The 15,764-nt window shown below is 47.9% G+C and overlaps 1 protein-coding gene across 1 annotated transcript in view; it reads right to left on the bottom strand.

Moving 5' to 3' along the window:
* Window positions 1–1,713: 1,713 nt before the first annotated feature.
* Window positions 1,714–15,764, bottom strand: part of LOC311124667 (ras-related protein Rab-8B) — a 23,294-nt gene continuing 9,243 nt past the window's right edge. Inside the window, exons 2-8 of the mRNA XM_084198774.1 lie at window positions 12,927–12,987; window positions 10,963–11,023; window positions 6,196–6,273; window positions 3,940–4,029; window positions 3,480–3,545; window positions 3,304–3,354; window positions 1,714–3,155 (exon numbers count right to left, since the gene is read on the bottom strand). Of these exons, the coding sequence (XP_084054900.1) occupies window positions 3,063–3,155; window positions 3,304–3,354; window positions 3,480–3,545; window positions 3,940–4,029; window positions 6,196–6,273; window positions 10,963–11,023; window positions 12,927–12,987 (500 nt within the window). The 3' untranslated portion in view covers window positions 1,714–3,062. The remainder of the gene's footprint in view (window positions 3,156–3,303; window positions 3,355–3,479; window positions 3,546–3,939; window positions 4,030–6,195; window positions 6,274–10,962; window positions 11,024–12,926; window positions 12,988–15,764) is intronic.

The raw sequence follows: 15,764 nt of genomic DNA, 5'->3' as shown, positions 1-15,764 counted from the left end.
GATTGGAGTTGCTTTCTTCAGTCTTTACAATCTTGGTATGGAGTGGTTCAGACATCGATTTACCTTCGATACACACAATCACTATCAGCTACTGACCCGTCACATGACACGTTGTTAGAAGCACCTTTTATCAGAACACACACACGCACGCAAGCGCGCAGACACACACAGACGCCCACACACACACACACACACACACACACACACACACGCACACAGACGCCCACACACACACACACACACACACACACACACACGCAAGCGCGCAGACACACACAGACGCCCACACACACACACACGCACGCAAGCGCGCACACACACACACACACACACACACACACACACACACTAAGAGAAGACAAAGTGCAGCAGGAGATCTGCATAATACTAGTGGTTTTGTAAACACATTGTTTAACACTAACATTTGTAAAAAAGAACAAGATTTAACAACAGCGAGCATATTATAAGGATATTAATATCAACTGTAAAAAGTGTCATAATCAACAAGTTTTATAATATAATGAAGCATGCAGAAAGCGGTTTACCTTATGGTTTCACAAGCATGTTGAGAGTAATGCCAGTGTCCAATGTCTTATAGGAGACCATACAAAAATATATAATTACCATAACATTTGCATGAACGCACCGACGACAGAACCCAGAGGTTTCCTGCTTGTCGCTACTTTTCAAAAGCACTTGTATGAGTCAGTATCTGCTACCGGGGTGGTCGACGTTGTTTCTTCAGGAAGGACTGTCAACTCAAACTGAGGGCAAGGCCGTTTTCAGTGAATGGAAATTGCAAGAAAGTCTGAACTTTCAAACACAACAACAACAACAACAACAACGTTCAAGGCTTTAAAAAGACACTTAAAGCTGTAAAAAAAAGTTACGTTGAGTAGCGCGCTACTCGGTGGTTTTAAGTTGGAGTAATTGAGAAACCTTCTCTAAGTGCATGACTAAGTGACAACAGAAAAACGAGTCATTCGTTACGTTCGATTGAGTGAAGCCAATTCTGAGACCGTCATCTTCTCAGTTGAAGTGCCAAGCAATGAGCATCATTTAACTCTTTAGAATGGTTCTGAAGAGTGGTTCTGAAGAGTGGTTCTGAAGAGTGGTTCTGAAGAGTGGTTCTGAGGTTCTGAAGAGTGGTTCTGAGGTTCTGAAGAGTGGTTCTGAGGTTCTGAAGAGTGGTTCTGAAGAGTGGTTCTGAAGAGTGGTTCCGAAGAGTGGTTCCGAAGAGTGGTTCTGAATCTAGCCTTTAGTGCTCTGGACAAGTGATGCACCGTCGACTGATTGCAGTTTCCTTTTTGACAGAGGCGGTGTTTTAACAATCATTGAAACATCCATAATGATCTCCAGTGCGATTACATAAAGTTGATATAAAACTAAAGACATTTGTGAAACAACCACCACAGTGACGCCATCAGCTTTGGTTGAATATTAAACAGTTCCTTTTTGCTTTTTAGTCTGGCCAGTATATGCAGCCAATCCCCATCTCTCCCTCCAGTCATGCTCATTCATGACTTTAAAAGAGAACGTGATGATGACTTACAATTCTCAGCAGACTATTTTCTTCTCTAGTAGCAAACCGAAATCCACACAAAACAACTCTTCCAATCCTTCAGGTGTCAATCTCTTCGCAGAAAGACGTAGGTACAAAGACAAGACACTCAACAAAATAAAAGTTGCGCATAAAGTGAATACAGAGAAAAAGGCAGCTTCAGTTGAATATTAATCAAAACAAACAAACAAACAAAGAGTTTCCATGGGAACTAGAGAACACAGAAGACAGGGTTCAACTGTCAATCAGAGCTGTTGGGGGAGAATTGCGATTGTGTCCAAAATGGCACTCAATTCCCTATATAGTGCACTACTTTTCACCAGGGCCCGCATAGGGCTCTTGTGAAAAATAGTGCACTATATAGTGAATAGGGTGCCATTTGGGGTGCAGCCATAGACAAACTCCTTTGGGGAAGGGAGAGGGGGGGGGCAGTTAAGACAACAATTGGGGGAATTCCTTCTTTTCATAATGGTTTTGGTTCTCTAATGTGTCATTGTTTAATGGGACGGCGAGTCGCTTTCCTCTGTAGCTTACAGAATAGCCAGCCAGCTCAGCAGCAATAAGTAGCCTAGTCGGGCCAAGCCCCGGGCCAAGCCCCAGTTTAGGGTGTGGAGGTGTGCTAGGTAGGTAGCCTGGTACTCAGGCCTGGTGAGGGGTTGGAGGTGTGCTAGGTAGGTAGCCTGGTACTCAGGCCTGGTGAGGGGTTGGAGGTGTGCTAGGTAGGTAGCCTGGTAGCCAGGCCTGGTGAGGGGTTGGAGGTGTGCTAGGTAGGTAGCCTGGTAGCCAGGCCTGGTGAGGGGTTGGAGGTATGCTAGGTAGGTAGCCTGGTACTCAGGTCTGGTGAGGGGTTGGAGGTATGCTAGGTAGGTAGCCTGGTACTCAGGCCTGGTGAGGGGTTGGAGGTGTGCTAGGTAGGTAGCCTGGTACTCAGGTCTGGTGAGGGGTTGGAGGTGTGCTAGGTAGGTAGCCTGGTACTCAGGTCTGGTGAGGGGTTGGAGGTATGCTAGGTAGGTAGCCTGGTACTCAGGCCTGGTGAGGGGTTGGAGGTGTGCTAGGTAGGTAGCCTGGTAGCCAGGCCTGGTGAGGGGTTGGAGGTGTGCTAGGTAGGTAGCCTGGTAGCCAGGCCTGGTGAGGGGTTGGAGGTGTGCTAGGTAGGTAGCCTGGTACTCAGGCCTGGTGAGGGGTTGGAGGTGTGCTAGGTAGGTAGCCTGGTACTCAGGCCTGGTGAGGGGTTGGAGGTGTGCTAGGTAGGTAGCCTGGTACTCAGGCCTGGTGAGGGGTTGGAGGTGTGCTAGGAAGGTAGCCTGGTACTCAGGTCTGGTGAGGGGTTGGAGGTGTGCTAGGTAGGTAGCCTGGTACTCAGGCCTGGTGAGGGGTTGGAGGTGTGCTAGGTAGGTAGCCTGGTAGCCAGGCCTGGTGAGGGGTTGGAGGTCAGCTCAGGGGGGAAGCAGCAGGGAAGGTAAAGGTTGTACCAGTCCATGGAAAGGAGAGGATTGATCCACTAGAACAGTGAACATCTGAAGAAGCTGCTCTTCTTTGAGCGGTTCTCTGTGATCTTCACCGGCCCGCCTCCTCCTGGAGGATTGTTGTCGTTCTAAAGCGGAGGGAAGAAGGGGGAAAGGTTAAGGGTCAACTACCACTCTTAAGATCCCCCTGTGGCCACCAACTGTTGTAACTTACATTCTGGATAAGTGTGCATCGTACATCATATGAGCATCATCTGCTAGGCATCATAAACTCACCATTTTTCTGTTGAGTCTCGTCATGATGTCTCTCCCCAGTGTGAAAAAGGACTGTTCAAAAGAAACAAAATGTATACTTCAGGGACAGTTTATTAGAGAAAAATGTCCTGTTTCAATGAAAAGATTGGGAGGAGAATTAAAAATGGGTATAAATGAATGGCATAGACAGAACCCACCTCTTCCACATTCAGGCTGGATTTTGCACTTGTTTCTAAGAACTTGATCCCATAATCGATTGCCAACTGTGCAAAATACAACAGACAAATGATGAGAACAATTCGTGTTAGTAATGAATGTTACAGATGTACTTTTATCAACAGCAGCTCATGCAACACATGGCATTGCCAGAACGTACGTGTGTTACCTTCTGTTGTAAAGGAATTCTACTTCATCATTAAGGGAGAACTGGGCTGGCTACGACAGACATTTATCATGCTGTATAATCACGAGTATGTCAAAGATACCACTGGGAGTACGTTTACACAAAGATACTATCAGGAGCAGTGTGGGGGGGTTTCTCTTTTCTCTGATGTTATCAAATAGTTTCCAACGCACCTGCAACAAGATATCTCAGACGCGCCAGTGCTTATTTGAAACACAAAGAGACCCTGATAGCCTGAACTCTGAACTCCATACCTTTTCTCCTCGTTCTTTTGACACCTGTCTTTTGTCGTTCATGTCACACTTGTTCCCGAGGATCATCCTCTCCACGTCAGAGGACGCATGCTACAAACAGACAGAGGAAGAGAAGACTGATTATTGCTACAGACAGACAGAATGAGAAGACGGATTACTGCTAGGGACAGACAGAATGAGAAGACGGATTACTGCTAGGGACAGACAGAATGAGAAGACGGATTACTGCTACAGACAGACAGAATGAGAAGACGGATTACTGCTAGGGACAGACAGAATGAGAAGACGGATTACTGCTAGGGACAGACAGACAGAATGAGAAGACGGATTACTGCTACGGACAGACAGACAGAATGAGAAGACTGATTACTGCTACGGACAGACAGACAGAATGAGAAGACTGATTACTGCTACGGACAGACAGACAGAATGAGAAGACTGATTACTGCTACGGACAGACAGAAAGAATGAGAAGACGGATTACTGCTACGGACAGACAGACAGAATGAGAAGACGGATTACTGCTAGGGACAGACAGAATGAGAAGACGGATTACTGCTAGGGACAGACAGAATGAGAAGACTGATTACTGCTACAGACAGACAGAATGAGAAGACTGATTACTGCTACGGACAGACAGAAATAATGAGAAGACGGATTACTGCTAGGGACAGACAGACAGAAAGAGAAGACTGATTACTGCTACGGACAGACAGACAGAATGAGAAGACTGATTACTGCTACGGACAGACAGACAGAATGAGAAGACTGATTACTGCTACGGACAGACAGACAGAAAGAGAAGACGGATTACTGCTAGGGACAGACAGACAGAAAGAGAAGACTGATTACTGCTACAGACAGACAGAAAGAATGAGAAGACGGATTACTGCTAGGGACAGACAGAATGAGAAGACTGATTACTGCTAGGGACAGACAGAATGAGAAGTCTGATTACTGCTAGGGCCAGACTGATTACTGCTAGGGCCAGACTGATTACTGCTAGGGCCAGTCTGATTACTGCTAGGGCCAGACTGATTACTGCTAGGGCCAGTCTGATTACTGCTAGGGCCAGTCTGATTACTGCTAGGGCCAGTCTGATTACTGCTAGGGCCAGACTGATTACTGCTAGGGCCAGTCTGATTACTGCTAGGGCCAGTCTGATTACTGCTAGGGCCAGTCTGATTACTGCTAGGGCCAGTCTGATTACTGCTAGGGTTCCAAAGCTTTATTAAGATTAAGATCACTTTATTATTTAATTGTCCAGTTGCCTTCCACGCTGGGCGCCGGGGAGTGGTCGTTGTTGGGGGTTAAGTGCCTTGCTCAAGGGTACAACGGCAGGCAATGGCATCTAAGATTTTAAAGATTTTATACCAGCAACCCGCCGGCTGCCAGCTGACTTCACCCCAGATATTTCCCGTCGGGACCTGGGATTCAAACTGGCTCGCCTCTCTAACTACCAGGCTACCTGCTGCCGTAGCTTCATACTGGCTCACCTCTCTAACTACCAGGCTACCTGCTGCCGTAGCTTCATACTGGCTCGCCTCTCTAACTACCAGGCTACCTGCTGCCGTAGCTTCATACTGGCTCGCCTCTCTAACTACCAGGCTACCTGCTGCCATAGCTTCATACTGGCTCGCCTCTCTAACTACCAGGCTACCTGCTGCCGTAGCTTCATACTGGCTCACCTCTCTAACTACCAGGCTACCTGCTGCCATAGCTTCATACTGGCTCGCCTCTCTAACTACCAGGCTACCTGCTGCCGTAGCTTCATACTGGCTCACCTCTCTAACTACCAGGCTACCTGCTGCCGTAGCTTCATACTGGCTCACCTCTCTAACTACCAGGCTACCTGCTTCCATAGCTTTATACTGGCTCACCTCTCTAACTACCAGGCTACCTGCTGCCGTAGCTTCATACTGGCTCACCTCTCTAACTACCAGGCTACCTGCTGCCGTAGCTTCATACTGGCTCACCTCTCTAACTACCAGGCTACCTGCTGCCGTAGCTTCATACTGGCTCGCCTCTCTAACTACCAGGCTACCTGCTGCCGTAGCTTCATACTGGCTCGCCTCTCTAACTACCAGGCTACCTGCTGCCGTAGCTTCACACTGGCTCGCCTCTCTAACTACCAGGCTACCTGCTGCCGTAGCTTCACACTGGCTCGCCTCTCTAACTACCAGGCTACCTGCTGCCATAGCTTCATACTGGCTCACCTCTCTAACTACCAGGCTACCTGCTGCCGTAGCTTCATACCTCTTCGATGTTCCTGATCCAGTTCTTGATGTTCTCGAAGGACTTCTCGTTAGTGATGTCATACACTAGCATGATGCCCTGTTGGACAAAGGACAGGAAGTGACATCAGAGGAAGTGACACACCGTGACATTAATAGAAAAAAAGACAACCTAGCGCCATTCCAATCACGACCCGGTGAAATGTACGTTCATCTGTACGTCGCTCTGGATAAGAGCGTCTGCTAAATGATGTAAATGTCTGTGCTGTAGTCAGTGTAAAGGCTTGTCTGACAGCATCACTACAAGCCAGAAGCCCATATAAACCCGGAATAATCTACCGCAATAAAAATAATAGGATGCTTTCCAAAAACGTATTTACATACAAAGTTGACAAATATAACCTGTTTAGTAAGCAAAACATAACAATAGTACATTTCCTAACCGGATACAGAGCCGTGAATAAGGTGGAATAGACATTGTTCTGACTATTCTACTAGAACTCTGAGGCAGTGTAACTGACCACAGTCTAAACTCCTACACAAAGCAAACAGCTGGGAGGAGACAGTAGTTAGTACAAAAATGGAGATTCGCGACATCTTGACTAAAAAAATATTGGTCGACCAACAGCCTATCGACCAAACAATCGACCAGTAACACACACACACACACACACACACAGCCCTCCATAGTAACACACACACACACACACAGCCCTCCATAGTAACACACACACACACAGCCCTCCATAGTAACACACACAGCCCTCCATAGTAACACACACACAGCCCTCCATAGTAACACACACACAGCCCTCCATAGTAACACACACACACCCCTCCATAGTAACACACACACAGCCCTCCATAGTAACACACACACAGCCCTCCATAGTAACACACACACACACACACAGCCCTCCATAGTAACACACACACACACACACAGCCCTCCATAGTAACACACACACACACATCCCTCCATAGTAACACACACACACACACACACAGCCCTCCATAGTAACACACACACAGCCCTCCATAGTAACACACACACACACACACACAGCCCTCCATAGTAACACACACACAGCCCTCCATACTAACACACACACACAGCCCTCCATAGTAACACACACACACACAGCCCTCCATAGTAACACACACACACACAGCCCTCCATAGTAACACACACACAGCCCTCCATAGTAACACACACACACAGCCCTCCATAGTAACACACACACACACACACAGCCCTCCATAGTAACACACACACACACACACAGCCCTCCATAGTAACACACACACAGCCCTCCATAGTAACACACACACACAGCCCTCCATAGTAACACACACACACACACACAGCCCTCCATAGTAACACACACACAGCCCTCCATAGTAACACACACACACATCCCTCCATAGTAACACACACACACACACACACAGCCCTCCATAGTAACACACACACACACACACACACAGCCCTCCATAGTAACACACACACACAGCCCTCCATAGTAACACACACACACACAGCCCTCCATAGTAACACACACACACACACAGCCCTCCATAGTAACACACACACAGCCCTCCATAGTAACACACACACACAGCCCTCCATAGTAACACACACACACACACACAGCCCTCCATAGTAACACACACACACACACACACAGCCCTCCATAGTAACACACACACAGCCCTCCATAGTAACACACACACACAGCCCTCCATAGTAACACACACACACACACACACAGCCCTCCATAGTAACACACACACAGCCCTCCATAGTAACACACACACACAGCCCTCCATAGTAACACACACACACACACAGCCCTCCATAGTAACACACACACAGCCCTCCATAGTAACACACACACAGCCCTCCATAGTAACACACACACACACAGCCCTCCATAGTAACACACACACACACACAGCCCTCCATAGTAACACACACACAGCCCTCCATAGTAACACACACACACACACACAGCCCTCCATAGTAACACACACACAGCCCTCCATAGTATCACACACACACACACACACAGCCCTCCATAGTAACACACACACAGCCCTCCATAGTAACACACACACACACACCCCTCCATAGTAACACACACAGCCCTCCATAGTATCACACACACACAGCCCTCCATAGTAACACACACACACACACACACAGCCCTCCATAGTAACACACACACACACAGCCCTCCATAGTAACACACACACACACAGCCCTCCATAGTAACACACACACACACACAGCCCTCCATAGTAACACACACACACACACAGCCCTCCATAGTAACACACACACACACACAGCCCTCCATAGTAACACACACACACACACAGCCCTCCATAGTAACACACACACACACACAGCCCTCCATAGTAACACACACACACACACAGCCCTCCATAGTAACACACACACACACACAGCCCTCCATAGTAACACACACACACACACACACACACACAGCCCTCCATAGTAACACACACACACACACACAGCCCTCCATAGTAACACACACACACACACTTAAATACAGTGTGGGAAAAAAGTATTTGATCCCCTGCTGATTTTGTACTTTTTCCCACTGACAAAGAAATGATCAGTCTATAATTTTAATGGTAGGTTTATTTGAACAGTGAGAGACAGAATAACAACAAAAAATCCAGAAAAACGCATGTCAAAAATGTTATAAATTGATTTGCATTTTAATGAGGGAAATAAGTATTTGACCCCCTCTCAATCAGAAAGATTTCTGGCTCCCAGGTGTCTTTTATACAGGTAACGAGCTGAGATTAGGAGCACACTCTTAAAGGGAGTGCTCCTAATCTGTTTGTTACCTGTATAAAAGACACCTGTCCACAGAAGCAATCAATCAATCAGATTCCAAACTCCACCATGGCCAAGACCAAAGAGCTCTCCAAGGATATCAGGGACAAGATTGTAGACCTACACAAGGCTGGAATGGGCTACAAGACCATCGCCAAGCAGCTTGGTGAGAAGGTGACAACAGTTGGTGCGATTATTCGCAAATGGAAGAAACACAAAAGACCTGTCAATCTCCCTCGGCCTGGGGCTCCATGCAAGATCTCACCTCGTGGAGTTGCAATGATCATGAGAACGGTGAGGAATCAGCCCAGAACTACACGGGAGGATCTTGTCAATGATCAAGGCAGCTGGGACTATAGTCAACAAGAAAACAATTGGTAACACACTACGCCGTGAAGGACTGAAATCCTGCAGCGCCCGCAAGGTCCCCCTGCTCAAGAAAGGACATATACATGCCCGTCTGAAGTTTGCCAATGAACATCTGAATGATTCAGAGGAGAACTGGGTGAAAGTGTTGTGGTCAGATGAGACCAAAATGGAGCTCTTTGGCATCAACTCAACTCGCTGTGTTTGGAGGAGGAGGAATGCTGCCTATGACCCCAAGAACACCATCCCCACTGTCAAACATGGAGGTGGAAACATTATGCATTGGGGGTGTTTTTCTGCTAAGGGGACAGGACAACTTCACCGCATCAAAGGGACGATGGACGGGGCCATGTACCGTCAAATCTTGGGTGAGAACCTCCTTCCCTCAGCCATGGCATTGAAAATGGGTAATGGATGGGTATTCCAGCATGACAATGACCCAAAACACATGGCCAAGGAAACAAAGAAGTGGCTCAAGAATAAGCACATTAAGGTCCTGGAGTGGCCTAGCCAGTCTCCAGACCTTAATCCCATAGAAAATCTGTGGAGGGAGCTGAAGGTTTGAGTTGCCAAACGCCAGCCTCGAAACCTTAATGACTTGGAGAAGATCTGCAAAGAGGAGTGGGACAAAATCCCTCCTGAGATGTGTGCAAACCTGGTGGCCAACTACAAGAAATGTCTGACCTCTGTGAAGAGTTTTGCCACCAAGTACTAAGTCATGTTTTGCAGAGGGGTCAAATACTTATTTCCCTCATTAAAATGCAAATCAATATAACATTTTTGACATGCGTTTTTCTGGATTATTTTGTTGTTATTCTGTCTCTCACTGTTCAAATAAACCTACCATTAAAATTATAGACTGATCATGTCTTTGTCAGTGGGAAAACATACAAAATCAGCAGGGGATCAAATACTTTTTTCCCCCTCACTGTACCTGGGGATCAATACACGTCTTAAACTACCTGGGGACAACACACATCTTAAAAGGAAAACTCCACTCAAAAACAATCTATATTTTTTTATTAGTCCACTGTTTATACAGTCCCAAAATGTTTTGCATGTCAGCAGTCAAGTTTTCAAGATATTGGACTTTCAAGAAGCAAAGTGTCACCGGCCGCATCACCATGACGATGAAGTGGGTGTTGGTTCTCCAAACATACTATAGGCTATCCCTCCAACCCAACCCAACCCAACCTTTCCCTTGTATCCTAGCGGTTCTCTCTCTGTGTAAATACATCCATGGGCTTGGGTCCTCCCTGTGTATACAGTCTCCTATCAAACTGGGCATTCAGTGATTTTGACCGCTCACATAGAGCATACAAATCTGTAAGACGGACCTCAGTGTTAACAAGCAGTGCATCGATAAATCTAGTTTAACTAGTAGATGGACTGTTTGGTATTGACCGGGAGGCAGATAGACATTAGGATCCAATTCATTATTAAAAGTTGACTCCCATACTGAACGCACACGCGATAACCTCCAGGCGTGTTGTTGATCTGTGCCGTTTCCGTCTGTGACCTTGTGGAGACGTGACAGTGGACGGTTCTTACCATAGCTCCCCTGTAGTAGGCTGTGGTGATGGTCCTGAACCTCTCCTGACCTGCTGTGTCCCTGGGAGAGAGAGTACAACGTCAGTACAGTGTAACAACCATGTTGGTATAGTAACTACAGCATTACTACACTACCCTGGGAGAGAGAGTACAACGTCAGTACAATGTAACAACCATGTTGGTATAGTAACTACAGCATTACTACACTACCCTGGGAGAGAGAGTACAACGTCAGTACAACGTAACAACCATGTTGGTATAGTAACTACAGCATTACTACATTACCCTGGGAGAGAGAGTACAACGTCAGTACAGTGTAACAACCATGTTGGTATAGTAACTACAGCATTACTACACTACCCTGGGAGAGAGAGTACAACGTCAGTACAACGTAACAACCATGTTGGTATAGTAACTACAGCATTACTACATTACCCTGGGAGAGAGAGTACAACGTCAGTACAATGTAACAACCATGTTGGTATAGTAACTACAGCATTACTACACTACCCTGGGAGAGAGAGTACAACGTCAGTACAATGTAACAACCATGTTGGTATAGTAACTACAGCATTACTACACTACCCTGGGAGAGAGAGTACAACGTCAGTACAGTGTAACAACCATGTTGGTATAGCAACTACAGCATTACTACACTACCCTGGGAGAGAGAGTACAACGTCAGTACAGTGTAACAACCATGTTGGTATAGTAACTACAGCATTACTACACTACCCTGGGAGAGAGAGTACAACGTCAGTACAGTGTAACAACCATGTTGGTATAGTAACTACAGCATTACTACACTACCCTGGGAGAGAGAGTACAACGTCAGTACAATGTAACAACCATGTTGGTATAGTAACTACAGCATTACTACACTACCCTGGGAGAGAGAGTACAACGTCAGTACAGTGTAACAACCATGTTGGTATAGTAACTACAGCATTACTACACTACCCTGGGAGAGAGAGTACAACGTCAGTACAGTGTAACAACCATGTTGGTATAGTAACTACAGCATTACTACACTACCCTGGGAGAGAGAGTACAACGTCAGTACAGTGTAACAACCATGTTGGTATAGTAACTACAGCATTACTACACTACCCTGGGAGAGAGAGTACAACGTCAGTACAGTGTAACAACCATGTTGGTATAGTAACTACAGCATTACTACACTACCCTGGGAGAGAGAGTACAACGTCAGTACAATGTAACAACCATGTTGGTATAGTAACTACAGCATTACTACACTACCCTGGGAGAGAGAGTACAACGTCAGTACAGTGTAACAACCATGTTGGTATAGTAACTACAGGTTCTCCCTCTAAAGCGTGTCAGACAGTGATATGACCAGTGGTTCCTAGTGTGAGTGGCGCGCTCCCGAGTGGCGCAGTGGTCTAAGGCGCTGCATCACAGTGCTAGCTGTGCCACTAGAGATCCTGGTTCGAATCCAGGCTCTGTCGTAGCCGGCCGCGACCGGGAGACTCATGGGGCGGCGCACAATTGGCCCAGCGTCGTCCAGGGTATGGGGAGGGAATGGCCGGCAGGGATGTAGCTCAGTTGGTAGAGCATGGCGTTTGCAACGCCAGGGTTGTGGGTTCGATTCCCACGGGGGACCAGTATGAAAAATAAAAATAAATCATGTATGCACTCACTAACTGTAAGTCGCTCTGGATAAGAGCGTCTGCTAAATGACTAAAAATGTAAATGTGAGTGACTGCTCTGGATAGGGGATCAATAAGTAGGCCAAATGTGTTGCGGCCGAACGCGGCTGAACGCTCTACCACATGAACGCACACGTGTGGAACACTCAGGGCTGACGGAGGCTCTCCAAGCTATCGCTGACTACAAGGCAGTCAACACCACACTGCAAGTGGCCCACTGGTACTCACTAACGTCCGTTGGCGTGGCGTAGCGTTTGGCAGGAGCGAGGAGTCTGGGTAGCCGGGCGAACTCACCATATCTGGAGCTTGATCTTCTTTCCATCCAACTCTACCGTCCTGATTTTGAAGTCAATACCTGAAATCAGAGAAAAAACGGATGAAAAACATTTCTAAAGTGTTAAACTACATCTGAGGCAGGGGGTGGGGGCTAGCTGGGGGGGCTCTAGCTGGGGGCTCTAGCTGGGGGGCTAGCTGGGGGGGCTCTAGCTGGGGGCTCTAGCTGGGGGGCTAGCTGGGGGGGCTCTAGCTGGGGGCTCTAGCTGGGGGGCTCTAGCTGGGGGGGCTCTAGCTGGGGGGGCTCTAGCTGGGGGGGCTAGCTGGGGGGGCTCTAGCTGGGGGGGGCTAGCTGGGGGGCTCTAGCTGGGGGGGCTAGCTGGGGGGCTCTAGCTGGGGGGGCTAGCTGGGGGGCTCTAGCTGGGGGGGCTCTAGCTGGGGGGCTAGCTGGGGGGGCTCTAGAAGGGGGCTCTAGCTGGGGGGCTAGCTGGGGGGGCTCTAGAAGGGGGCTAGCTGGGGGGCTCTAGCTGGGGGGGCTCTAGCTGGGGGGGCCTAGCTGGGGGGGGCTCTAGCTGGGGGGGGCTCTAGCTGGGGGGCTCTAGCTGGGGGGCTCTAGCTGGGGGGCTCTAGCTGGGGGGGCTAGCTGGGGGGGCTAGCTTTAGTCCCCTGACGTCACTGGCATTGAATTTCACATGATGGACCATATTGGCACCTATTAACACTCTTAAAGGCCTTGAGTACTGAAGGTAAGTTCCTATTAAGTATCCAAGAACTTTAAGAAAACCTCGGAATAGAGCCAAGCTTTTCAGTCATTCTGATCAGAGTAAAGGTCATCCAGTCATGGTGTAGAAGTCATTCTGATCAGAGTAAAGGTCATCCAGTCATGGTGTAGAAGTCATTCTGATCAGAGTAAAGGTCATCCAGTCATGGCGTAGAAGTCATTCTGATCAGAGTAAAGGTCATCCAGTCATGGTGTAGAAGTCATTCTGATCAGAGTAAAGGTCATCCAGTCATGGTGTAGAAGTCATTCTGATCAGAGTAAAGGTCATCTAGTCATGGTGTAGAAGTCATTCTGATCAGAGCAAAGGTCATCCAGTCATGGTGTAGAAGTCATTCTGATCAGAGTAAAGGTCATCCAGTCATGGTGTAGAAGTCATTCTGATCAGAGTAAAGGTCATCTAGTCATGGTGTAGAAGTCATTCTGATCAGAGTAAAGGTCATCCAGTCATGGTGTAGAAGTCATTCTGATCAGAGTAAAGGTCATCCAGTCATGGTGTAGAAGTCATTCTGATCAGAGTAAAGGTCATCCAGTCATGGTGTAGAAGTCATTCTGATCAGAGTAAAGGTCATCCAGTCATGGCGTAGAAGTCATTCTGATCAGAGTAAAGGTCATCCAGTCATGGTGTAGAAGTCATTCTGATTAGAGTAAAGGTCATCCAGTCATGGTGTAGAAGTCATTCTGATCAGAGTAAAGGTCATCCAGAGCTGGGAGGATCTATTGTGATACGTCCCCAAATGGACCCCTTTTCCTTATAGTGGACAACTTTTGACCAGGGCAAGATTAGGGCACATTAAGGGAATAGGGTGCCATTTGAGACGCACTCTGGAGTGATCTGTAGCCAATCCAATAAAAAGGTCTGCCTGGTCCTCTGACCTGTTTCAGGGAGAACCACAGACTCACTGTAAAAGGTCTGCCTGGTCCTGGACCTGCTTTAGGGAGACCCACAGACTCACTGTAAAGGTCTGCCTGACCCTGGACCTGCTTCAGGGAGACCCACAGACTCACTGTAAAGGTCTGCCTGGTCCTGGACCTGCTTCAGGGAGACCCACAGACTCACTGTAAAGGTCTGCCTGGTCCTGCTTTAGGGAGACCCACAGACTCACTGTAAAGGTCTGCCTGGTCCTGGACCTGCTTTAGGGAGACCCACAGACTCACTGTAAAGGTCTGCCTGGTCCTGGACCTGCTTCAGGGAGACCCACAGACTCACTGTAAAAGGTCTTCCTGGCCCTATGATGCAAGGACAGTTATTTACCCACACAGCAACAGAACAGACAGCAGGGCAGGACAGGAAGATCATACAGGCCAGGACAGGCCCAGGGCAGGAAGATCATACAGGCCAGGACAGGCCCAGGGCAGGGCAGGAAGATCATACAGGCCAGGACAGGCCCAGGGCAGGGCAGGAAGATCATACAGGCCAGGACAGGCCCAGGGCAGAACAGGGCATACCATTCAAGCACAGGGTAGGACAGGGTATACCATTCAGGCACAGGGTAGGACAGGGCATACCATTCAGGCCCAGGGTAGGACAGACTATTCAGGCCCAGGGTAGACAACCTCACCCCCCTTGGATACACTGTGGCCCCTCACAGCTAAATAAAGCCTGTCCTGAGAGCAGCTGGTGCCGTTGCCCCATTCAACTGACCTGACCTTATCACTTTCATGGCCGTAGTGATGGCGATGATGATAACTGTATCCCCTAAAAAGCAGCCAGTCAAACAGTTTATCTTATTGAAAAGTGTCGGTTCTGTGTGCAGAAATCCATTGGCACATAAAAAAGGTTGCTATGGTGTCCTTCTGTAACCTGATCCCAGAGGAGCTCCCATCAGAATAGTCCTTGTTGAGGGCTGAGGGACAGCACACTTCACCAGCCAGTAATAGGAGAGGAAAGTGGGTACCTGCTCAATTATCAGTCTGTCCCTAGAACAAGTGTTCATATTAAAACATAATGAGCTAGCCTGGCGCTAGCTAGCTGGAGGGCTTCGATACAGTCCCGAGTCCCAAATGGCAACCTATTCACTATATATCGTGCACTACTGTTGACTAAATAGGGAATAGGGTGCCATTCAGGACGCAGCTGC

Source organism: Coregonus lavaretus, assembly GCF_964263955.1.
Source record: "Coregonus lavaretus genome assembly, contig: HAP1_SCAFFOLD_4397, whole genome shotgun sequence".
Classification (NCBI taxonomy): Eukaryota; Metazoa; Chordata; class Actinopteri; order Salmoniformes; family Salmonidae; genus Coregonus; species Coregonus lavaretus.
This window is presented reverse-complemented; position numbering and strand designations above follow the sequence as displayed.